Here is a 26,080-nt window from a genome sequence, read left to right as displayed (position 1 = left end):
TTATTGTAATCCTTATATCTAAATTCTAACTCACCCCTTCATAGCAAGAGGATGACACAAATTCTATCCATGAATTTTTTACCAAACAAATTAATGGTGTTTGTGAGATTTACCCATATCTATGAATCCTTATTTGTAAGGATGGATGCAATTAATATGAAGGTTTTGAATCCTATCTTCTGCAACTTTATTGAGGATGAAATTTATGAAAATGGATTAGACCTTGGATGCATGATTAGATTTTCTATCATTTTAATGTACAAGTTGTGTAAGTGTGACATATATATAAATAGAATGATCATGCCAAACTATAGTTAATGTATTATATTAAATAATATTATTATGTCATGTTTATTCCATCATGCACTCCTATCATAAGTGTACACCATATGGAAGTAGTTTTTTGAATGTGTGAGTACTCCTCCCAACAAAAAATAGTTGTTAAGATTTACGAAAACAATATAAATAAATAAAATAATTAAAAATCAAAACATTTTAAATTTCAATGTCTTAAATAAATACCTCTATATACAAGGTTCAATATAGAAGTAGAAAGTGCAATGCAAATTAGAAATTACCATCAAAATCAATTCCACCTCAAAGAGTAAAGAAGACACAAAATTGAAACTGAAATCACGGATCCTATTCCCACTGCTTTTCTGAAGTTCAGTCTGAAATTGCAATTTTATTAATTTTGATTTATTTGAATTCCAATCGAATTATAACATTTATTTATGCTATCCCTTTCATTTCTATTTCAGTTCACAGTGAATTTGATCAATTGAGCTCTGACTGTTCATTGACCCATCTGAAATTAGGGTTAGGGTTTAACAGAAAAAGATGGGTAGCCCCAAGAAGAATGAAGAAAGTAAGGGTTTTTTTGCCGCCATGTCTTCTGGCTTGTCCATGTTCAGCAACGCTATGCATCGATCTGTTAACGGGTATTTTCTTATTTCACATCAAAGCTTCAATTTTTATTCCTAATTCCATTCATTATGCTTACCCATGTGTATATAACTATATACCTACATCCTAGGGTCACTTGTGTGCTTCAACTTGCATTCATATTGTGTAATTGAGGCCAATTTTGTTCTACTGTTTCTCATGTATCTGCAATGCTTCACCTAGATTGTACAAACTGATCACCTAGGATATTGCATTCTTACAGCACTAGAATGGATCAATAAATGATTGATACACCTAAAGTGCATAGATGAGTGTACTTTTTCAAAATGTCAATGAAAGGTTGGTAAATGTCTTTGTGCTTTGAGCTCCTAACTCTATGCTAGAAAAGTTTGTTAATGTTGCTTTTAACAATTTTTGTCATAATGGTGAAGATTTGTTTCATTACAAATTGATTTTATTTTAGGAAAGTTGGCCTTTCCTGAGCGAAATAGATATAGAAAAGAAACATAATTCTAACTAAGAACAAAACAAACACAATTCAAATAAAGAATGAATTGACTGATAAGTCCATGAAGTTCCGTCAATTTTAAGCATCTCAAATACCAATTTTCCGAGGAATTTAAGATTATTTTTATGTTTCTCCTCTGGTTCTAGGATGCTGGGGTATGAAGGTGTAGAAGTAGTAAATCCAGAGGGAGGTAAAGACGATGCAGAGGAGGAAGCTCAGAGAGGAAGATGGAGACAAGAGGTGCTTTTATTGTTTGTTTCTTTTGTAGTCATTTTTCAATATTGTCTTATCTCCAGCGCCTTTCTAGATTTTTTAAAATGCTATTGGAATTATCCTTCTGTAAGTTAAAATTAAATTGCTTGTGTTGTTTTTGAAGTTTTATGGATTTCTAAGGATACCCCATTATTTCCTCATTTCTATTATTTGGCGTATTCTTCGCCCTTGCTAGTAGTCTGAACATGTTTATCCTTTTTTCCTCTCTCTGATCTTGTTTGTAAAGGAAAGAGATAGTTACTGGAAGATGATGCAAAAATACATTGGCTCAGATGTAACATCAATGGTGACACTACCAGTTATTATCTTTGAACCGATGACAATGCTCCAGAAAATGGCCGAGGTCTGCTAGCTTTAAGCTTTTCCGTTGTTAATGATGTCTTTGTTTCCATTACCAGTTGATTGAACTTTAAATTGCACGAACTAGTTAATGGAGTACTCCTACTTGTTAGACCGGGCAGATGAATCAGAGGATCCATATATGCGGTTGGTGTATGCATGTGAGTTGTTCCCCTCCCCCCTCATATTTCTCTCTCTTCTTTTAACACTTTTTTCTTATTGAATTGAATGGTTATCTTAAAGACATAATTTTACATAGTAATAGATGACAAACTTAAGCACTTGTGATATTCTAGTTAGTTCTTTGATCAGGTACTTGCATGACTCACTCCAAATATCAACAACTAAGACTTATTGTAGTAGACTAGCAGTTTTTCGTTCTTCTTATTGCATTGAAGTAACTATAAACCTTAGGAATGTGTTTTCTGATTATGTCTCCGCTATTGTAATTTATGTGCTCCTTACAGCATCATGGGCTATATCTGTGTACTTTGCATACCAACGAACCTGGAAGCCTTTTAATCCTATCCTTGGAGAGACTTATGAAATGGCTAACCATGGTGCGATTACATTTCTTGCAGAACAGGTATCTTTTCAGTGTGATACATGTAGGAAACATAAGAAAATGACTTGTGAATGTTTGTTGTATATGTATGCCAGCATTTGGAAGAAATATTAACTCCTCATCCTTTCTTAATTTGTTTGGTCAAGATGATGTTTATGGATGTTTTTCAATGTTACTTATCTCGCATTATTTATTTCAAATTTCAGGTGAGTCATCATCCCCCAATGAGTGCAGGGCATGCTGAGAATGAGCATTTTACATATGATGTGACTTCAAAGTTAAAAACTAAGTTTTTGGGGAATTCTGTTGATGTTTATCCTGTTGGAAGGTGATGAATATTGCATTTGTTTAATAGATTACCTCTATTGAATTGTTTTATACTCGTTGTTGCTCATATTGTTTTATTCCTCCAACTTCCATTTGCTGTATTCAGCCGCCACACACTAACTGTTAGAGTTTGCAATTCATCTCTGTGCTCTTAAGAGATTGTTATAAGTATTTCCAAGCAGGGTAGGCATATTTAGTCAGCAGTATTTTATGAATATGTGGCATGTTTGTTCCAATATGATTGTAAATTTGTAATTCTTTCTGAAGATCTCACTGCAAAATGTAGGTTTCATGTAGAGTCTTCATAAATCAAATCCATATAGTGTTCTATGGTTATACAGTAAATTAAGTGTTGATATAGCTTTCTCTATTCTCATCCGAATTTTCGTCTTTGTTACTACATTTTGCTGTTATTTTCTATTTAAAAAAGGAAATTAATGCTTGTGGATTATTGTTTGCAGAACACGTGTGACGCTCAAGAGGGATGGTGTAGTCTTAGATTTGGTGCCACCTCCTACTAAGGTTCACAATCTGATATTTGGCCGTACTTGGATTGATTCACCTGGAGAAATGATAATGACAAATTTGACAACTGGAGACAAAGCTGTTCTATACTTTCAACCATGTGGATGGTTTGGGTCTGTAACATCTCCATTTGTACTGTTATTTTAACAAAATTAATATATATTATTTGGTTTTAGTAGTTCTATATTGAGCAATGTTTTAGTCCATTAGAGGTTTGTGTTCTCAATATATAATGAAAATGGCATCTGGGTAATATGGGAGTTCAGTAAACATCTGTGTCACTTGACGATTTGATTTTGTTGTCCAACACCAATAACTTCATAAATTTGTGCATGTTAGCCTGGGTTATTTTAAGAGAATTGAGGGACTCTAAATTTTGTTTCTTATGATTGTCATACTGCACTTAATCTTTTCCATTCAGCTGTTGAGGTCTCATTATTGTCAGTTTCTACTTTATACAACCTTTGCTATATACCTGTTTCCTGATCTACTGCAGTACTGGTCGCTATGAAGTGGATGGATATATTTATAATTCTTCTGAGGAACCTAAAATATTAATGACCGGAAAGTGGAATGAAAGAATGAGTTATCAACCTTGTGATTCAGATGGAGAGCCTCTTCCAGAGACAGAAATGAAAGAGGTGATTTTTTAATATTCAGCAATCTTGAGAATTATCTGTCATTAAAACTCAAGGTGACTTTGCTTCAAGCACCAGGTTTCTTGCTGTTTTCTTGGTCTTACTGATGATGACAATAAGTTCCGGTCATGGCCCAAACCTCTTTCCAGTCATGCAATTTTCACAAGACAAGGGTGCATGGTGACCCGTGTGAATGGGGGAGATGTAAACCATATGGTTCAAGTTGGGTGGATGACGCAGATAAATGCTTCAAGTGTTATATGTGATAGAATGGTGTAACTCAAGCTTAAGGGGAAATTTTACTACATGACTATAAGACTTACAATGTTATGTAGGACTAAATGTTGGGTGGTAAGATGTCAACAAGAGAGTAAACTCAATATGTAGCAGAGATTGAAATGTTGCTTTGTATGATTAGACACACTAGACTAGATAGGATTAGAATGAATGCATTACAGAGAAAGATGGGGTAGCTCCTATTGTAGAAAAGATGATAGAATCTCGCCTTAGGTGGTTTAGGCATGTGTAGAGGAGATTGGTAGAAACCCTGGTAAGGAAAGTATAGATCAAAATGAGGTGAGTCCATTTCCAGAGGCAAGAGATGTCAAGAAAAACCATAGGTGAAATGGTTATGAAGGTTTTAGAGATCAATGTTTTGTTAATGAATATGATTTATGATAGAGTATCATGTCGTCGACCCTACCTAGCGAGAATAAGGCTTTGGTTGTTATTTTTGTTGATTGTGAATTTTGTGATTAGAACATGTCACTCTGGAAAAAAGAAGTAATTTTGCTTTTACGGTTTGCTGATATATTGACTGGTGAAGGCATTATTAATACCTCAGTTTCTTATCATTGTCAGTGACATTCCCTTTTAATATTGCATTGCAGGTTTGGCATGTTGCTGATGTTCCACCAAATGATAAATTCCAGTATACATATTTTGCTCATAAAATAAACAGTTTTGACACTGTCCCTGGAAAGTTGCTTGCATCAGACTCTCGTCTACGCCCAGATAGATATGCACTTGAGATGGGTGATCTGTCAAAAGCTGGGAATGAAAAGAGCAGGTTCCTTACCCTTTCTTTCATTTCCCTTCTGTTTCCTTGTGTTCAAAAATATGGTAGAACATTCTGGACCAGTGTAAATATAAAATTGAGGAACAGTTTAACATGATCTATGTTGTGTTCTTCAAGTATTCATGATGTTTATTAAAATAATTTCTCTCTCCCTCTCCCAACGAAGTGGCATGGTGGCAGTTGTTGGAAATTGTCATTTTGTCTAGTCTTGAGAAATTTTAATTTTTAAGCCTCTGCCACTTGCACCCCTACCCTCAAATAGAAATGAGATTTGAGTTTCACGTTCACCACAGAGATGCTGAGGTTGTTTACCATGGTACTTACGCACTGTTTGTTCTGTTCCAGTTTGGAGGAGAAGCAGCGCGCTGAAAAGAAAACACGAGAGGCCAAAGGGCACAACTTTAAACCAAGATGGTTCGATTTAACTGAAGAAGTGACACCAACTCCTTGGGGAGATTTGGAGATCTACCAATATAATGGTAAATACACTGAACATCGAGCTGCTGTTGATAACTCAGGCAGCATTGAAGGTGACGTTAAATCAATTGAGTTCAATCCATGGCAGTATGGTAACTTGTCTACGGAATGAAACCGTTTCATTTCGCTTGTGATGTTTCGATGCTGCAGTTAGTTCGTGTAACTTTTTATTAATACATGGAAGGAATCTGTTGTTTTTTGTTGTTGTGTTGTTGGCTTTGTGTACATTGTATCTATCTAGAGTGTTGTTTCTGCCTTAATTGACGTTACCATGAGTAATTTAACTTTAATATAGGATGTTTTGCATATGTGAAACAATGTTTGGCGTGCTGTTTAATCAGATTTTTGCCTTGTGGTTTTCTTCTGGTATCCAACATGCAAGATATGCTGAAAACAATAAACATATTAATTTAATTGCCAATTCCTGGATCATAAGCTTTGAATGACTTAACTAATCCAATAAAGTAATTTGACACCCTACAACCACATATTTCAAGAGCATAATGCAGTTACTTAGTTGCATGCATTTTTGGCAGTTATTTATTCAATATTTTATTTACCATTAAATCTGAATGTGCTTCTACTCAACTTATGGATTTGCAATTCAATGTCTCACTGTGCCTACTTTTTTCATCAGGAACCTTTCCTTCTTGCTTGTTTTCCTTTGGGGCTAAATTTTCTAAAAACCAGATTTACAACTATATAATATATAACGATAATCAAGTCCATCTTGGTTTCATTAGGTACGACCAATTACAAGTTCATAATAATATATTGTTTTATCATAAATTATATTTAATAATAAAATGTTGATATCTAGACATTTTCTAATTGTTTTGGGTAATTATATAGTATATGATAAAAATATAAAATATATTGATAAAGAGAAAATAATGGGAAGGTTTTCCAGGCTTCTTGTGACTGACTTGAATGGATTCCCTTTCCTTCAAATTTATACGAAATTGGCCACTAGCTTGCATCTCATCATATTATTCATATTTAATTATCGTTGATTTTTTTTAAAAATAATCTAAATAAATAATAAATAATATAATAATAATATATAAATCTTTACGATGTTATAATATGTATATGTTATACTCATTTAGATTGAGTGATTGTAATCCATGTTTCTTGACAGCATATAAAGACGGCAACTTACTTACCTCCAAATAAATTTATCATTTTGACAATGTGACATTGTCTCTGCAATTTTTGTCCCACATGTAATGTCACTAAAAGCATAAATGTAAATAGAAAATGGATAAGGCAAAATAAGTGGATGAGCCACTGTTACACATCGACGTGTAACGATAAAGTGATAATGGTGTCTTGGAAAAAGTATTTCATTATTGTGTTCTGTTGTTAGGGTCAGGTTGATAAAAATTATTATGTTGTTAGGGTTATTGTTTGAAAAAATAAACCCTAAAACTAATAATATAACTCCCACAAATTAAAAAAAAAATCAAAAACTCCCCTATTGCCGATTTAGGGAAGGAGAAATTTTTTTTATATAAATCTCCTCAATTGACGATTTAGAAGGGAGATTGTAAAAAAAATTATTTTTAATAAAACTCCCCCTAGTACCGATTTTGGGGGAGTGAGAGAAAAAGTACACAAATCTGCAATTTCATTGGTGATTTCAAAAAAATTACACTAGTTTTATAATTTTTCTAAAAAGTATACCAAAACTATAATTTTTCGATCAAGGTACACCATACTGATGAATTTACCTCCCTTTATAACATTTCATGCCAAACTTCATTTAACCTATCATTTTAAGGAAATGCATATATCAAGATAAATATTTAATTAATAATTATCATATATTTGACCAAAATATATCTATAAACATATGTTTACTATTATTACACTCTATTTAATAAGTGTAAACAATAAAAAAAAAGTAATTTTTGTTAGTTTTTTAGAAGGATAAATAATATAGAGGGAATGGAGTATCTCCTTGCATAAGGAGATAAGTTATCTCCGTCTGCCATTGAAATCATGACATGTGTCATGTTTCATCATTTTCTATAAAAATATTTTTTTAAAAAAAAAATAACACACATGTCACATTTTTACTGGTTAGAGGAGATAAATTATCTCCTTATACAAGGAGATACATTATTAAAAAGGTGAAAATATTAAAATAATAAACATTGTCAATAGTATTATCTTGTTTTTCAAAAAGAACAATAACAAGAGTAATTTCTAATGTTTTTTTTATACTACTAAGATATTTCCTTACCCTTTATGGGAAATGAACTAATTTTTTCAGGATGCATAATTATCTATCTCAACAAATGTCGTTCTCGGGAATTGAATCAGTAATCTTTAAACATAGTCTATCTATTTATCAAACTTAAAATCTCAACAACTAATACTCCATAAATATTTGGAGTTTAATGAATTAATCTACTTGTTCTTGGATTAACCTACATAAGTATATAACTATCCTCTTAATTTATAAAACTTTGTGATAACTAAAAATTCTAAAGCATTACAAACTCTTTCGTCCCTACTATTCACATAATTTCTTTAGAGCGAATATCAATTTCTTTTCAAGATATATATATATATATATATATATATATATATCTTGAAAAGAAATTGATATTCGCTCTAAAGAAATTATGTGAATAGTAGGGACGAAAGAGTTTGTAATGCTTTAGAATTTTTAGTTATCACAAAGTTTTATAAATTAAGAGGATAGTTATATACTTATGTAGGTTAATCCAAGAACAAGTAGATTAATTCATTAAACTCCAAATATTTATGGAGTATTAGTTGACCTGCTCCTTAAAAAATGAAATTAATATAAAAAATTCCCTAAAACTTGTTCTAAAATAGATAACTAAAAAAAAATATAAATACATATATTTATGAAATAAATTTATTCACACGAATATATCACCTATCAAGGTGAATTTTCACTCAAAATTGTGAATGTAAAAAAAAAACAAAAAATCAAACGAAAAATAAATAAAACAACTGAATTTCTTAGTGAACGAACGTTTTTGACGATCGTGCTATTGACCACAACGAACCACCAGATCCAAAGTGAACGCCACGTGTCCGCATCTGATATCTCGATACCGATTTTCGGATAATTTCATTTTCATTAACCTGCTATATCCGGTGAACTAACCGGAAGGTCCGGTAGTCAATGAAAATAGTATAAATCATTGGGGTTTAAGCAAAAGGTTGGGTTGTTCTCAAAGGGTTTTGGTGATCCAAAGTAACACACAATTTCTATATTTCATTTTTTCTCAAATCAAATTTTCAGCAAAAAATAGAAATCTTGTTCTATAGTGAAAGCTATTACTATTATATATTTTTTCTTTGGAATTTTCACTACGGATTTTCCAACAAATCTCCGATCTTACATTTGCCTGAAAATTCAAAAAACAATTGCCGGAAAATTTTGGTTCTTGTGGTTAAAGACGTGATTTCTGAGGTAAGCAAGCTTTGTTTCACCATCGTTATTCAAAATGTGATGTTTGTTTTCATCACAGTTATTTTTTTGTTCTCACAAGTCTCTCTCTGACTTGAATCATTTGATCTATGATTTGGTTATTTTCTGAGATTGATATTCTTTCCATTAGTATAAATCACATCTCATGAACGTTTCTGAATTATATCTCTTTAATGTTGCTTTTCTCCTCCTTTTTATTTATTTACTTATTTTAATTCCTATTTTTCATATGATTTATGTCTTAATCTAAGCCGAATTGTTAAGTTCCTTGTATGATATTACTTGCTATGCACGTGATTTTCTCATTTGGCGGAATGGGATGATAGGGTATATGTTTATTTTTACAAAAGCCTTTATCATCATGTTACATCACTTAGAAGCTTCAACATACTGTTGGAGTTTTTTTTGCATTGCAAAATTCTTATCTGTAGTAGATTGTTTTGGATCTAAATATTTAGCAGAATCTGCTTCTTTTCTAAGGCAAGTTTTTAAAATGAAATTCATTTTGAGCAATTGTTATTTTGTCATTTTAAACTATTCTTTTACTGCATAAAACACTGCAAAATGTTTGTATTATTTATTTATACTGGTATACTGTATTAGATCTGAGCCTTTAATTTGTAGTTGCTTACTTGCAGGCTTTCAGGGTGTGGTATGTGAGGTTAAGCAACACAACGTGTGGAAATTTGTTTGATAAAGGGTCTTGAGTTTCTGGTTTTTGTAATTGATCTGTTCATTTTGGTATGGTTCCTGAGATATGGTGTTGCAGCAGAGATTAGACTATGGATTTAATGGCTTTCAGGTACCAGCCACAGCCCGACGAACCCGATCAACCATGGTAAATATGATGTTCTTCTCATCTGGGGATGCTTACTACTATTTACTTAGTTTTTTTAAAACAATTCATATAAGTAGTTTTTTTAATGTTTGTTAGAGGAGGGCTAAATTTCAAAGAACAGTGGACAAAAATCAAATGTGTGCATTTGACGTATTGGCCACCATAGCTGGTAAGATATTGCAAGAGAACTGGAATCCCACCATGACTACTGATACATCATCAGAAAAGGGTCATAGTAGATTTGATAAAGAGTGCCAGAATGCAAATAAAACATTCAAAGCTGAGCTTTCTGATGAAGGAAGTTGTGGCGAAAAGTGTTTCTCTCCTCTTTCATCACAAACAAATAATCCGAACTGCTGTTTGAAAGAATTCCCACATCCCGAAAGTGATGGTCATTCAGGCATTGCTTCTATAGTAACAAGTTCTAGTTTCATGGAGAGGGTTGATCCTAATAATTTAGTGGATGGCAAAAGCCATAAAGAAATGGAAAACATTACTAGCAATGCTAAATTAGATTCCCCTGGTTATGCAGAGGTTAGTTGTTGCAAGTTAGATGGTGATACAAGTAGAGTAAAGGATGAGCTGCATAAGTTCGAGAACATGCCAATTGAATCTGGGACTAAGATGTGCTGCTTTGAGGATCCGTTGGATGAAAACCATCCTGCACTGATCAGTTTAGATGACAATGCCAAGTTGTCCAGGTATAATGATGGGATTCCCTGTAGTTCATTGTCCAAAGGTTGTGGCGATGTACCTGTAGTTAGTAGAGATGATGACGAATTTTTTTTTGGGTGTTCTCACCCTTGTACCAAACCAAAGTCCTTTAGGCCAATGGCTAGTATAGGTGATAGAATCAGGAAAACTTTGGCTTCTAAATATTCAAAAGTTGCTCAAGAATCGAAGGTTGATATACATTCTAGCAGCGGTGAGTCCATGCTTATGGTATGAAATTACTGTTTCCCATGATTATTTACCTCCCATGCTTCTTTGCTAGTTCAGTAATTTGTTTTTTTTAATTGCAAACATGTTAATTTTAGATGGATATTTTAAGCCAACTTACCACAGTAAGAAGTATTGCTATAAACGCCAAAGATCTCAGATGAATATTCCTTTGAAGAAGAGGAAACTTTTTAATTGTAGCTCTGTTTCAAATTCCAAAGGATTTCTCAGAAGTGGTGGCATTTATTATTCACCTGTGAATGATATGAGTCACAATGCTCCTGGTTCATCTCCTGGGAGGATGAGAGAAGGTTTTATTTCAAATGGCTTCTTCTATAAAATTGATTTTTTGTTTCTCCTCTGGATACTGGGGATTCTGGGATCTTTTGCTAAATGAGTTCCAAATTTTTGACGCAGACTGTGGAATAGAATCCTTGGAAGCACATCAACAGTCTGCATTACGATGTGGAGGTTCTCGTGGTATGTGTAGATTGGGAGAGTGGTTTTATGTATTCTTTAATTTAACTGATGTCTTCAAAGGGGCTCTTACGTGTAGATGTCTTTCTTTTAACCAGTGAAGCTTAGGATCAGGTCATTCAGAGTCCCAGAGCTTTCTATTGAGATTCCAGAAACTGCAACCATTGGCTCCTTGAAGGTGTAATAAACTTGTATTTTGCCAATCTATGTATATCATCCTCCCCAACATTTATATCTTCATGATAGATGGTATTCGTGCATTTTATAAATTGTATTTACATGTTTCTTGTATAATAAGTTGGGCTGCATTTCTTACAACATTTTGGTCTTCAGAGGACAGTCATGGATACAGTGACTGCTTCACTTGGAGGTGGATTACATATTGGTGTCAGTTTCCAGGGGAAGAAAGTAACAGATGACAGTAAAACTCTTCTTCAAACTGGAATTTCTCTTGATAACCAGCTGGATGCTTTTGGTTTCACCCTGGAACATAATTCTTCACCAAGCCTACCGCGTTTATGTGCTGCAAATTCCCCCCATGTTCCCAGTCTAGAGATACATCAGTCTCCAATAAGGTATTGCATAATTTCATAATGAAGCTATGCATTTCATGAAAAATGTGATGGTAGGAAATGGGTTATCAGTTAATGTCCCTGATTACATGAACTAGAATATATTGTCTCATTTCTGTTGGACTTATATTTTCCGTTGGAGATGAGGTGTTTATATTCTACTGCGTTAAATGTATTTCTAGTATCAGCAGCATATGATTCTATAAATATATCTCATATTTCTGTCTTAAATTTATTAATATTTATATCAAAGAATGATAATTCGGGCATCCTTCCAGTCCAGCTGTAATTCATCGGAGGAGTCAGGGCAATTTTGACATGTTACCTGAGCTTCAAGTAACCAATTTAGGAAACTTTGTTGAAAGTGACCTCATTTCAACACCTTCTCCTATCAACGCATCTCTTGACAAAGGTAGGAAAGATTACAAAACACTGTATACTGTTCCTGAAATGGCTGAGGAGGAACTAGCTATGATACCTGTGCTCCAGAAGTCAAAGCGATCTGAGATTGTGCAGCGCCGAATTCGTAGACCCTTTTCTGTCGACGAAGTGGAAACACTGATTCAAGCAGTTGAGAAACTGGGAATTGGAAGGTATGATTTACATTGTGTGCCTATCTATCTCGTTGAAAGTATGATGTATGGAGAAATTGTCTTATATAGTGCACTTTAGGGCAGAGAAATTTCCTCTGACAATCCTTTATACTGATTTTTTCCTTAAAAATACAATCAGGTGGCGTGATGTTAAAATTCTTGCTTTTGAAAATGCAAAGCATCGGACATATGTGGATTTGAAGGTAAAAATGTTTGTGGCTCTTGTGGAAGCAACTGCAGTATTTTGTGAATTTTATTTTATCGATAAAAACACATTTTCTTGCTTAATGGTTCATGTTCTTACCCAAACTGGGCAGTTATACTTTGTGTTCAAGGCAAGTTAGTATGTATGACTTCCTTAGTAATCTCTCTTGCCTTAGCTTAGAGGACTATACTAATGTGTAGCCAGATATGATTTGTGCTGTGCATTCTCATTGCCAGATGCCTTTTCCTTCTAGTTAGACATATGACTTATCTCTTACCAGAATAGAATTTGATCTATAACATGGGAATTTCTGTAAGATAGGTATGTTGTCCAAAAGAGAAAGCCCAATAGCACTTCGGTTAGCATACATTAGGTTTCCTTGTTTAGCACCCATAGGTCTGGCATGTGATTTGGGTTTGGTATTATGCAGGATAAATGGAAAACACTGGTGCACACGGCAAGAATATCCCCTCAGCAAAGGAGGGGACAGCCTGTTCCCCAAGAACTTTTGGACAGGGTCCTAATTGCCCATGCATACTGGTCCCAGCATCAGACTAAAGTAACAGCACAAACAGCATCAAGAAACTAGCCCTGCTTTTTAATGAGGGGTTGTAGCAGCACGTGGCTTTGTAGATGAGGTGAGCCATGGGTGTTTGGGTTTCTAACTTTTGTTATATTAGTGTGACATTTTCTCTCTTTTAGTTTATATTTAGGAAATATCTGTCTATCAATTGTTAGTTATGTATAAAAAAGTGATGAGTAGGAAGAAAACAAAACCATTATGTAAAATTGTCATTGCACTTGACATTTATCTTTCCCGCTTCTTGCAAATGGTTGATGCAATAAGCAGCTTGCTAATACCATTCTTTTGTGATGATTTAACTGTTGATATTTAAAATTGTGTCTATAAAGCTCAATAATTGCAACCTAAATTTACCTAATTGTTATCTTAATTGTATAGAGATACTTAGGCCAGTAGAAGACAACTAAGATGTAGACAATCAATATTGTGTGCAAACAATTAGAGGAGCACATGGGTGCATGTTTATATAATTAAGAGTATCGCTTCACTCTATGAGTAAGAAATTAATATTTTTCAGTGAGCATGACTGTCATTCTCGACAATTGTCATTTCCAGAAATTGAACCTGGCATCTGGTCTAGTACAATATTTAAGAATTTAATGATACTTTATATCATTTGACTAATACTTCATTGAAATGAGATAAGTTATTTGAAAGATAAGGAGGAAGTAGACTTGTTTGTGGGGCTAGATCCGTTGGACAATGGCAGGGTGATAATATTACATAACTAATTAATTCTTTTCAATAATGAAATCTCACTGGCCTGATCCAAAGCAAACGTAGTATCGGCAATCATTACTATGGACTAGAATCTCACTACCCCAGCAATAAGGACAGTTAGGCTCAAATGAGTGCCCAACGCATAAAAGGCAAATGCAACTGCATGGGTCGTGTCAACTGTCAAAACTTGGATAAATTATACAAAGATCCATGCTACTAAACTGCATTGGATCAGAGACCCCACATATTTGGGGTGTGAAAACATGATTGGGATTTGGGAGCTCAATTGTTAACATATTTGGGACCATGATCGGAAGATATTCCTTTGGGATCATGTTCAGACAAGATATTGTCACGCACATCTTTCAATGCTTTATTGTAAATTTGTAACCCAATTGTAGCATTGTGAAAATTGGAATTTCAAACTAAAATGTAGATTTGGAACAACCTTTTTTGTGACTATTAGTATTTTGACAAAACCATGTTCAAGAACATTTAGTTATTGTTTGCAGTAAAAATGAGAAGTAATAGAGAAATTGAAATAAAAATGGTAATATTTTACTTATATATATATATAATAGAAGTACACTCCTTTTTAAACGCTTTAGTGTTTTTTCAACACAGTCAATTTTGAACGAAAAAGACAAACAACCTGTTCCCACTTTGTCGCAACTTGTATAACCAAACTAATAAAGCGTTAGTTTAATGGTATAAAGTTTCATTAAATTTCTAAGGTCGAGTGTTTAATTTTGTTAGGAAATTCAGAATCGAATTCCCTCATCTGTGTGATGTAAAATGGACACTTGCGGAAGCGGCAAGTGGATAAAGAAAATAGAGAAGAGTAGAAGAATAACACCAAAAACTTTAACGTGGAAAAACCCCTCAATGTGAGAAGCAAACAACCACAGGATCTAGTCCAGAAAATATCTCCACTATAGAAAGTAGGATTGCAATATTTGATTCTCTTTTGCAAAGAGGATAACACTCAATCTCACCAAAAAGGATGAAAATACAAACTCTCTCTAGTTTCTCACTAGGAATACAAATCTCACACTATGTGGTAAACTCTCTCACTTTCTCTCTATAATATTGTTTCTCACTTGCTTGTTGTATCTCTTCCTCACAAAAGAAGTCCCCTATATAATGAAGGGGAGTACATCATAAAGACATAGAGAATGATTAATTATTGTCATATTTTTCAAGACACTTTGAAAAGTGTTACTCCAACTTTCTAAGATGGACTTCATAATTCTCAAGAGTCAATGGATAATTCTAAGACTTTGGAATAACCATCTTGAATAATTCAATGGTTCATCTACCAAACTTCATTGACATTGCTTTCATATCAATTAAGAAGAATTCCCAACAAATTTTTTAGAATAATACTTATTACAGGGACAATTACGAACTCGAAAGACAATTACGAACTCGAAAGAGATTAATTCCTAAAATAAATATAAGCAATATTCTCTGTAGTAGAAAAAAATCGTGTAGGACCAAATCACTCTTTTTCTCTTATCTTCTTTATTCTATTCCTTTTCTTCTTAATTCTTCTATTGTGTTATTTCCTACTCTATTTCACTTTCCCAAACCACTCTTTCCTAGGGTTTCTACTTCTTCCCATTTTTATGGATCCCTTTTCCAATTCCAATTTTAGTTTCAACCAATTGCCCTATGTACAGAATCAATACACTGAAGACCCATCATCCATCAACTTTGGTTTCATGAATCATAACCCTTTTCTCCTTCCACCTTATCATCCAATCATTCCTCAAAACCCTTCTTCTTCCATGCCCACAGTTACCAATACTACTACTACTACTACTACTACTGATGAAGATTCTCCCTTGGATGATGAGGCTGAATTCTCTGCAACCATGCTACGTTACATTAATCAAATGCTAATGGAAGAAGACATGGAAGAGAAACCTTGTATGTTCCATGATTCTTTGGCTCTTCAAGCTGCTGAGAAATCTTTGTATGAGGTCATTGGTGAGACATACCCGTCTTCTTCGGTTCGAAACTATCACAATTTGGATAGCCCTGGTGATAGTTTCTCTAGCAACTTCAGTGGTTATAGCAGTTTTGGTACTGCTAGTACAAGCAACTCGGTTGATCCTACTTACTTGAGTCATGTTGATCTTGGAGACTATACGGCTTCTATACCGCAAACAAGTTTTGATCGTGACTTTGTTTTTAAGGCGAGTTCAATCTCGACTAATCGATTGTCAATGAACAATAATGGATTCTTGGGAAGTTCTAGGGATTGTTTTTTAGATTCAAAATTGTTTAGTAAGAGTGAGTCAGTGCTGCAATTTGAGAGAGGTGTTGAGGAAGCTAGTAAGTTTCTGCCTAAAGCGAATCCGTTGGTCATTGACTTGGAGAACAACATATTTACCCCGTCTTTACAAAATGGTCCCAAGCAGGCGGTGATTAAGATGGAGAGAGATGAAAGAGAGCATTTGTCAGCTGAGTCAAGAGGTAGGAAAAATCACGAGCGAGAAGATGAATCAGATTTGGGAGATGGAAGAAGCAGCAAACAATCTGCAGTTTATAGGGATGAGAGTGAAGAGCTATCTGAATTATTTGATAAGGTGCTGCTAGGTAGAGTGTGTGGAAATAACGGAACTCCTTTGTGTATTCTCAACGAAGACCACAATAATAATGGACCAGAGACTAGTATCCAGAAAAATGAAGAACCAAACAGGTCTGGTAGTGGAAAGAATCGTACTAAGAAACAAGGCAATAAGAAGGGAGTTGTGGATTTGAGAACACTATTGGTTATGTGTGCACAAGCTGCTTCTTCTGATGATCGCGTAACTGCTAACGACTTATTAAAGCAGATCAGGCAACATTCTTCCCTGCAGGGTGATGGTTCTCAGAGGCTGGCACATTGCTTTGCAAATGCCCTTCAAGCACGCTTGGCGGGTACTGGCACTCAGATTTATACTGCTTTGTCCTCCAAGAGAACCTCTGCTGCGGACGTGGTTAAAGCTTACCAAATGTATATTTCAGCCTGTCCATTTAAGAAGCTTTCACTCATCTTTGCAAACCATACAATTTTGAGTCTAGCCAGACCCAAGGAAGTGGAAACTCTTCATATTGTAGATTTTGGTATCCGTTATGGCTTCCAGTGGCCTGCCCTTATTGTTCGTCTATCAAAACGACCTGGTGGTCCTCCCAAGCTGCGCATGACAGGGATAGAGCTACCACAACCTGGTTTCAGGCCAGCACAGAGCGTCGAGGAGACAGGGCGTCGCCTAGCAAAGTATTGTGATCGATTTAATGTTCCATTTGAGTTCAATGCTATTGCACAGAAATGGGAAACCATCAAAATTGAGGACCTGAAGATAAAGGAAAATGAACTTCTTGTTGTGAATTGTATGGTACGGTTCAAAAATCTACTTGATGAAACAGTTGTTTTGAATAGTCCCAGGGACGCTGTTCTAAACTTAATTAGGAAGGCAAATCCCAGTATCTTTATACATACTACTGTCAATGGGAGCTACAGTGTGCCATTCTTTGTGACACGGTTCCGCGAGGCTCTTTTCCATTACTCTACATTGTTTGATGTTCTTGACACGAATACTGCTCGTGAAGATCCTATGAGGTTGATGTTTGAGAAGGAGTTCTTTGGGCGAGAGGTAATGAATATTATAGCCTGTGAGGGTACTGAGAGGGTTGAGAGGCCCGCGACATACAAGCAATGGCAGGTTCGGAACATGAGGGCTGGATTTAGGCAACTGCCATTGGATCACCATCTTATTAACAAATTAAGGTGCAAGATGAAAGATGTGTACCACAGTGATTTTATGCTTGTTGAAGATGGCAACTGCATGCTGCAAGGGTGGAAAGGCCGAATCATTTATGCTTCTTCCTGTTGGGTACCCGCATAGGACTTCACAATGTTCTTATAAGGGTAATTAAGAGAGGAGTTTCATGAGTTCGAAGGAGAAACATTGTCCATTCGGAATTTTGCAATCAGAACTTGGATTTCATAAAAGTCCTATGGTTAACATGTTCTAAAAGCCAACCCCTGCCAATAGAATGGCATAGTGAAGGTCAGTACCCCATGATAACTTTTGTTAAAGTTAAGTGTCTGCAATGTAATTCATGCTAGTGAATGACATATTTAGATACATAGTAGTTGGGTTCTTCCTTATTGTGTTAGACAATCATATGCAGCAGGATCATGAGATAGTGAGATTTTAGGTTTGAGTATTAAGCTACCACGATATTCGTAGTACAAGTATTAGTATTCAGAATCTCTAACACTTCCCGGGCACACAACCTTGTAGTGTGGAGAGCAGAATAGATTTCTATTATACTGAATTGCTTTGATTGTATATAAATGTGGGGGGAGGATCCCTTGAATGGAATTTGATTTTGGAATGAAGCAATGATTGAGTTTAAGAGAGAAGCAGTGAAAGGCTAGAGAAAAAACATCAGATAACTGAGAAACTAAACTGATATTGTAGTAAGAGATGGAACAAACCACATGTTGACTCAGCATACAGCTACTAATCAGTTCAGTGTGAGCTGCACTATATTTAAAATCTCATGCAACATTGGAACAATACAGATTATGCTTCTTTGGTTCCCTTTGTTGTGCTTCACAATTTCACATTATTTAATTTGTATGAATATTAAATAGTAAGAAAGGAAAAATTGGCCTAATTGACTTGACATAACTTAAGTTCCTTCCATGAGATAAGTGTCTTATATTTCATTTTCCCACTCCAGCTCTTATTTTGTTTAACCCATTTGTTTCCCCCTTAAAAAAATTTGAAGGTAATGGATAGGGATAGCAAAAAAACCCAACCCGTGGAAATACTCGCAACGGCAGGTTTTGTGATACCTTTTATATAAATATATAACTAAAATTAAAAACTTGTTGGGTACCCGTAAACACTCACTACTCACACAGGTATCCACAAATATTGTGGGTTTGGACACGGGAAAGCACTACCCATGCCCGTTGCCATCCCTAGTAATGGAAGAACAATAGTTACATTAGGGTGAGGTAAGGGGTAGTATAAGTGTGGCTTATTTTATCCATCCTATACTGAATTAGAAGGGCAAAAACTTCAAAATTATACTGAATATGCCCCCAAAGGTAGCATTATCTTCAAAATTATACCCTCATTTACTTAAGAAAAGGAAATCTCATCTACACAAGACGTTACTTTAAAATTATAGCTATGAAAATTTATGATATACAATTTAATAACGGAAGTGAAGATATTTTTACATTTATTTTAGTTTTAAGAAAATATCACATTTGTTGCCTGAAATATTTTGTACATTAATTTCATGAATTCAATTGATTTTTTTTTTATATTTTTTATTTTCATTGAATACCAAATTAGAGGCAAAAATGATTTTAAGCAACATTAGTCTAAAGGTCCTCATCCCACGTTTAGTTTTAGCAACAAATAATTCAATTGATAAGTGTTTGCTACGCAATGACAATTAAGGACAGTAAAGATTGTAGGATTATTGATAAATGTTTGCTACGTAATTGACAATTACATTTTGTCATGGACAATAGTATGTGACATTATGAAGAAATATGACAAATATGCAAAATATTATCCCACGATAAAATATTTACCAAAGTCCCTCAACATAATCAACTTTGATCATTAACATGCAACTTATCTACAGTGATAAATGAGAAATAGAAACAGCTGAAAAATAACATTCAAAATACAAACAAAATCACATGCAACACACCAAATAATTAAAGGCGTGGATTAACAGAGACCCACATGTCTTTTACTTTTCAAAATTAAGTTAAGATTCTCCACCACATATTGATGAGAAGTACATAACAACGACAAAGAATGAATTGAAATTACAAAGCAATATCATTTTTGAAGGACCACATTTTGTTAATCCCAGGCCAAACATAGTTGGTCCTGATTTAGGGATATCTTTGTCTGATTGAACATCATTTCACTGTTGTCTTTAGTTAATGAACATGGTTTGTAGGGTATCTTCGCTTTATTATTGCTGGTCCACTGTTACATCTATAGATAAACACTTCCAAAGAATAAAAAACTTGGAGTTACTTTGTTTTATAACAAAGTGAAATGCTAACAACTATTCTTACATAGAGTCTTCAATATAATCTCATTAATTTACATTCATGATAATATATTTTATTTAAAATACATATAATATTAATTATGTAATAATGTTTTAAGGGTAGTATTAATTAATGAAATGTTGATGTCATGAAGCTTTTAGAGTACTATTTTAGGAAATGGTTGCATTTACTATATGGGAAAATAATGAATTTTGGTTTTCTAATACATGATTATTATTTTTTGCATTTCATATCAAATGCACTTAAGCATATGTTAACATTTTCCTTATTCATATAATTGAAATCAGAAAATAAAATAAAAAAATAGGTTCAATGATATGATGATGTTCATGGCAATATAATTGTTTACATTTGATTTGAGAAATAAAATATTAGCATTGGTCAATGACTTGGGGGGTCAAGGAGACATTTTTTCTCTCACAGTATGTGTGCTTTTGACTACACAGCCTTCATTGAACAGAAGTTTTGGGACAAGTGATAGCCCATCACTGAGACTCACCATTCATTACTATCATATCAGTATCTTCATCTATACCTCTAACTTATATAGGGTATCTTAAACTAGTTTAATTTTTAACATTTCTTTGTATTACTAAAGAAACTCAACTATATTTTTCATTATTCTACTAACCCAAAAAAATTATTAAATGAAATATGTAACCTATCTCACACTCTTGTGTTTACACATTTTCGTTATTTTTATTATTATTTAGAGTTAAGCTTAGTAGTTAGTACCATAGTTAAGCAAACTTAATTTGATGAAAGACCCCAAAAAAGTGTGGCGGCTGAACTGAGGAAAAGTTATCTTACCCTGTCTTACCTTAACACATATTCCTAGAAGCTTCCATGTCACAGAAAGGTTCTTTTATCTAAATTATTATATAATAACAAACAAGCCTATAATCTTCATTCTACAACCTGCTTCCAGTTACTCTTCTTCACCCTTCACTTGATTTGACTCTGTGCCACAAAAACTTGTACTACCTTTTTCTAGAGGGTTTATTTGTTCTTCTATGTTCATTTTGGTCATTGTCCAAAACAACTAAGGGTCAGTGTTTAGATTTCTCAACTTGTTATTACTATTTCTTTATCATTTTCAACTTGTTCAACATATATCATTTGGTTCATTACTTCATTTGATTCTATTCTGTTTTTGGCTCCTGAGTGATGAAAATAATGAAATATTCTTGTCTGCTATAGTTAAGTTCATCAGAATCAATCATCATTTATATCTCTTTAAAAAAGAGTCTAATTTTTTGTTCAGACTATAGTTTTTGCAATCAACATGCTTTCTACAGATTCCTTTCTGGAAAACTTTCCTGGTTCTGTGAATGGATTTAAATTTGAAAATGGTCCTAGTTCAGTATATACATATCAGAACTCAGGAAATGGGTTTAAAGTGGAAGATTCTTCTTCCCCTTCAAACCATTCAGAATCTCCCACTGATTCTGGTCCTTCTTCTATCTCAAATAGAAAATCTGCTGATTCTACTATACATTCCAATCCTATTTTGAGATACATTAGTGATATCCTCATGGATGAAGAAGATGACTTGGAGCGCAAACCATGCATGTTGCAGGATTGTTTGAAACTCCAGGCTGCTGAAAAATCATTCTATGACGCGCTTGGTCATAGCTATCCTTCATCACCGAACCAAATCCAAGGTTGTTTCCAACAAGATAGTTCTGACCCTGATGATAATTCATGTAGAACTATTAGTTATGACAGCAATAGCAGCTACACCACTGATCACTCATCATTATATGAGTCTGATTGGGTTTATGGTGCTGCTGATTTTGAGTCTTCTTTCATGTATACGCGTAACTCTCTACTTGATGATGTAGCTCTTGATCCATTTAGAGAGATACAAGCTCTTGGAACCTGGAATAATTTTATTCAGTCTCAGATCAAGCCACATACAATTGAAGCAACCATAGGATCAGGGGAAAAAAGAGTCCATCATATGGATGATATCTCAATTGAAGAAAAAGAGAGAGTAAGCAAGGTTTCTGCTATATACTCTGATGATTTAGAACCATCAGACATGTTTGATGAGGTACTGCTTTGTAAGGAAGGAAAAAGTCCTGCCATTTTTTGTGCCGATCATGAATCATCACAACAGAATGTTGCTGATTCAAGAGGATCTAATGGAAAAGCGACGCGTACAAAGAAAGGTGGCAAAAAGGGGACAAGTACAAGTACAACTGTAGATTTATGGACTCTTCTAACTCAGTGTGCACAAGCAGTAGCAAACTATGATCAAAGGAATGCAAATGAAATACTCAATCAGATTAAGCAGCACTCTTCAGCTTTTGGTGATGGACTACAGCGTTTAGCTCATTACTTTGCCATTGGTCTCAACTCTCAAGACACGATTAGCTGCTGGGACACCAAAGTATATGCAACTTCATCTAGCATCTGCTGCAGATATGTTGAAAGCTTACAAGTTATACATTACAGCATCTCCATTTCAGAGCATGTCAAATTTCTTGGCTAACAGAACTATTCTGAAGCTAGCAGAAAATGAGAGCAGCCTTCACGTTATTGACATCGGCGTTGGGTATGGTTTCCAATGGCCTTGCCTCATCCAACGTCTTTCGGAAAGACCAGGCGGGCCTCCGAAGCTACGAATCACAGGAATTGACCTTCCTCAACCAGGATTTCGGCCTGCGGAAAGGGTTGAGGAGACGGGGAGGCGACTAGAAAATTACTGCGAGAGGTTCAAAGTGCCATTTGAGTACAATTGCCTTGCACAGAAATGGGAGACCATAAGTCTTGAGGATCTCAAGATTGATAGGAATGAAGTAATAGTGGTTAACTGTTTGTACAGATTGAAGAACCTGTTTGATGAAACTGTGAATGTTAACTGTCCCAGAGATGCTGTATTAAGGTTGATCAGGAAGATTAATCCAAACATGTTCATACATGGGGTTGTTAATGGCACTTACAATGCACCATTTTTCTTGACAAGGTTCAAGGAAGCACTCTTTCACTTCTCAGCATTGTTTGATATGTTCGAGGCTAATGTGTCGCGTGAGGATCCACATAGGCTGATGCTTGAGAAAGGGTTGATTGGAAGGGATGCAATCAATGTTATAGCATGTGAAGGCACAGAGAGGGTTGAAAGGCCAGAGACTTATAAGCAGTGGCAGGTTAGGAACCGGAGAGCAGGGTTCAAGCAAATTTCATTGGCTCCAGAACTACTGAATAGAGTCAAAGAGATGGTGAAGAATGAACATCATAAGGATTTTGTAGTGAGTGAGGATGGCAAGTGGGTTTTGCAGGGATGGAAAGGGCGTATTCTGCATGCTCTTTCTTCTTGGGTTCCTGCTTAAATCTATTTAGGGATAACAAAGGCATTCGATGACTCTATAGGTAAGGAGCTAACCCCTTTCGGGATGTGTGTGGTGGCCCTTCCGACAAATGTCGTTTCTAGGAATAAAAAAATGATCTTTGACCTAATATGATAATGGTGGATCTAGTAGAGCCTTACACCAATACACCAACGTCTCGTTGGTGTTCTTTTCCTTTCTTCATAAGTTAATGTCTTTTAGATATTAGACATTAAATTTCCTTCCTAGCTTGTATTACATGCTAGCTACATCTAGCTCAAATTAGAGGAAACAAACTCTCTTGAAATCATCCGTTAGTTAATGATATGTGATAGACTAATAATATCTTTATGTACGCTTTCCAAACTATATGCATTGAATCACAATAGAAAGAAGCTAGCACTAGACAACTATATTATTCTACTATACTTACTGCACCAACTATAAACTATAAGTTACTCTCTTGTTCCAACCTCCAAGTGCTAAATACTGAAGGTTGCTACATAACAGTTTGACACATTTCAAAGCAGCTCAATAGTGACGAGTTTTAATCCACCCCTTGCTATGCAGAAGATTTTCCAGCTTGACTTTGACTCTTTCCTTTCCACCATATTAGTCAAAGAAGGTTTACTATGGAGTCAAGTCACATTAATGAGACGTAATATTGTAATACTATGATTTTCTATGCCACCTTTTGTGCTATTTTTCTCCAATTGCATGAACAATCTTTATCTTGTTGGTTGATAATTTCCACCCTACTACATTTCTGTCACAATTCACAATGAAGATCTATCTCGTAAGCTGTAACTCATTACTTAAACTATGGTATTAAAGTGATTTCTTGAAGCTCCATGATTTATGTGTTTGTTGAGGATGATTGTACAGGCATCAGTGTTGTTCGAGCTAAACCTGACAATTAGGATAGAGGTTGATAGTATGCAGTGGACAAGATTATGGAGAAGAAATGATTATCCACACAAGAAATTTTGTGCAAAGAACTTGTCCTCAACTCTTTCCACATATCAAAATAATGCTAGAATTCTAAATGACACGAAATAATACTTACTGCCTGAACATGACCAAATTGCTCTCTTTAAGACGTTTTGTGGCAGTGCCAAAATGTGCAAACAGACCATCAACCACGTTGTTTTCCTAATTCAGATCTCTGTTATTGAATTTTTATTCTCACAGTATGGTTATCTGTGCCAATTCTTTTCTCACATTTCAACTAACAGTGTCAGTTCTCAAAATGCCCATAATATGACTATTTGTGCCAATTCTTTTCTCAGAGTCCAACTATCAGTGTCAGTTCTCAAAATGTCCACAATATGACTACTCGTGCGAATACTTTTCCCTCAATTTGACTATAAGTGTCAGTTCTCAAAATTCCCACAATTTGTTTGTTTGTGTCAATCCTTAGTAGCACAGAAAGAAATGAGAAAGAAAAAGTTGAATGAAAACACATTTAACTTGGGGCGAGAAAATATGAAGGGAAAATGCTTCTATTTATAAAATGAGATTTTTTCCAAGTTTCTCATCTCTCCTATATGAGACTTGAGAGTTGTTTTTTTTCTTCAAAATTCTTTTATATGTGACTTAGAGTTTTTAGATTTCACACCAAAAAGTTTCCACACAGCTTCCAACAAACCAAATTCCAACAATTTTTTTTATTCTCTTTAACCCAGCTTCAACCCTTTCTGTATTTCAAATTTCAATTATTCTTAAGAAATTACTGCAATTCAATTTCTTCAAAAAGGAGGGAGGAATTTTGTGTGACAATAGATAACAATTAGTCCCAAGCAACAGTTTCATGTAATATATAACTGACAAAAAAACACTGATGAAAAGTCATATTATCTGCATCTTGCTAAATCCTGAAAGCTTAGCCCAAAAAACATGATGAAAGGGTCAATACAACAAAATAAAAAGTTCAATAGAAGAACAAAAGAGAAACTGATGTTACAAACATAATTTCCTAGGGCCCGGAACAGCACCAACCCTAACAAGATTAGGCTATACAATCAAATAACCGATATCACTCTATTCTGTTTGACACTTGGATAGTCTAAGAATATTCAGAAACAGTAGTTTCAGATGCTGGCTGACCAGCTTTTGCTTCTTCCTCATTCAGATTGGGTTAAAAATGTTTGAAATTCATGATCTCTATACTCACGTCAATAGATGGATTAAAACTTTGGACAGGGATCACCTTCCACTATAACCACACTGCATAAATGTAGAGAGACGGCAAAATTTGAAGGAAACATAATCAACAGATGCAGACAATTCAATAAAATTGTTGCAAGGATAAATTTGATGTACATTTGATAAGCACTAAATGCAATGCAACCACTTAAAACAGTAGAGAAACTTATTTCTGCAGTGAAAAACAATCATCTTATCTATATTGAGCTCTTGCATTGTATAGCATTAACATTATGTCTGTCAGAAACTACAAAGCACAGACTTGGACACAACACAAACAATAACCAAAATATAGGAATTGAAGTCTTGTTTTCCCCTTCATTTAGCAAGATTTGATGGCTAAAATATGATGAAAAAGTACTTGCATTATTGTCCATTGGCTATGGTGTATAT

The 26,080-nt window shown here is 34.6% G+C and overlaps 3 protein-coding genes and 1 pseudogene across 4 annotated transcripts; all 4 read left to right on the top strand.

Annotated features, from left to right (window-relative positions):
* On the top strand, positions 525-5,942 carry LOC109325750 (oxysterol-binding protein-related protein 3C-like). 2 transcript variants are annotated; one of them, XM_019558292.1, is made up of 11 exons: positions 525-664; positions 762-941; positions 1,561-1,654; positions 1,914-2,030; positions 2,115-2,187; positions 2,494-2,612; positions 2,798-2,919; positions 3,380-3,556; positions 3,940-4,084; positions 4,972-5,150; positions 5,505-5,942. In XM_019558292.1, the coding sequence occupies exons 2-11, from the start codon at positions 841-843 to the stop codon at positions 5,746-5,748; spliced, it is 1,371 nt and encodes a 456-aa protein (XP_019413837.1). In that variant the 5' UTR covers positions 525-664; positions 762-840; the 3' UTR covers positions 5,749-5,942. The 2 variants fall into 2 exon arrangements, with proteins under 2 accessions (XP_019413837.1, XP_019413838.1); XM_019558293.1 differs by having other exon boundaries at positions 530-664; positions 819-941.
* LOC109325820 lies at positions 8,866-13,544 on the top strand (annotated as a pseudogene).
* Positions 15,605-18,476, top strand: LOC109325804 (scarecrow-like protein 14). The gene has a single exon (XM_019558372.1). It carries the CDS (start codon positions 15,667-15,669, stop codon positions 17,932-17,934), a length of 2,268 nt encoding a protein of 755 aa, XP_019413917.1. The 5' UTR covers positions 15,605-15,666; the 3' UTR covers positions 17,935-18,476.
* LOC109363211 (scarecrow-like protein 11) lies at positions 21,091-23,838 on the top strand. The gene is given in 3 exon segments (XM_019609386.1): positions 21,091-22,512; positions 22,514-23,495; positions 23,705-23,838. Coding segments are annotated over 2 exon segments (2,049 nt in total). The 5' UTR covers positions 21,091-21,435; the 3' UTR covers positions 23,486-23,495; positions 23,705-23,838.

The sequence above is a fragment of the Lupinus angustifolius genome, chromosome LG13 (assembly GCF_001865875.1).
Source record: "Lupinus angustifolius cultivar Tanjil chromosome LG13, LupAngTanjil_v1.0, whole genome shotgun sequence".
NCBI classification, from domain to species: Eukaryota; Viridiplantae; Streptophyta; class Magnoliopsida; order Fabales; family Fabaceae; genus Lupinus; species Lupinus angustifolius.
This window is presented reverse-complemented; position numbering and strand designations above follow the sequence as displayed.

Bases quoted from the DNA above. Each gene is read 5' to 3' on its own strand.
- LOC109325804 (XM_019558372.1), top strand. From the start codon at position 15,667: ATGGATCCCTTTTCCAATTCCAATTTTAGTTTCAACCAATTGCCCTAT.
- LOC109325750 (XM_019558292.1), top strand. From the start codon at position 841: ATGGGTAGCCCCAAGAAGAATGAAGAAAGTAAGGGTTTTTTTGCCGCC. The intron at 2,920-3,379 runs GTGATGAATATT...TATTGTTTGCAG, and splicing joins GATGTTTATCCTGTTGGAAG to AACACGTGTGACGCTCAAGA. The intron at 4,085-4,971 runs GTGATTTTTTAA...ATTGCATTGCAG, and splicing joins CAGAGACAGAAATGAAAGAG to GTTTGGCATGTTGCTGATGT.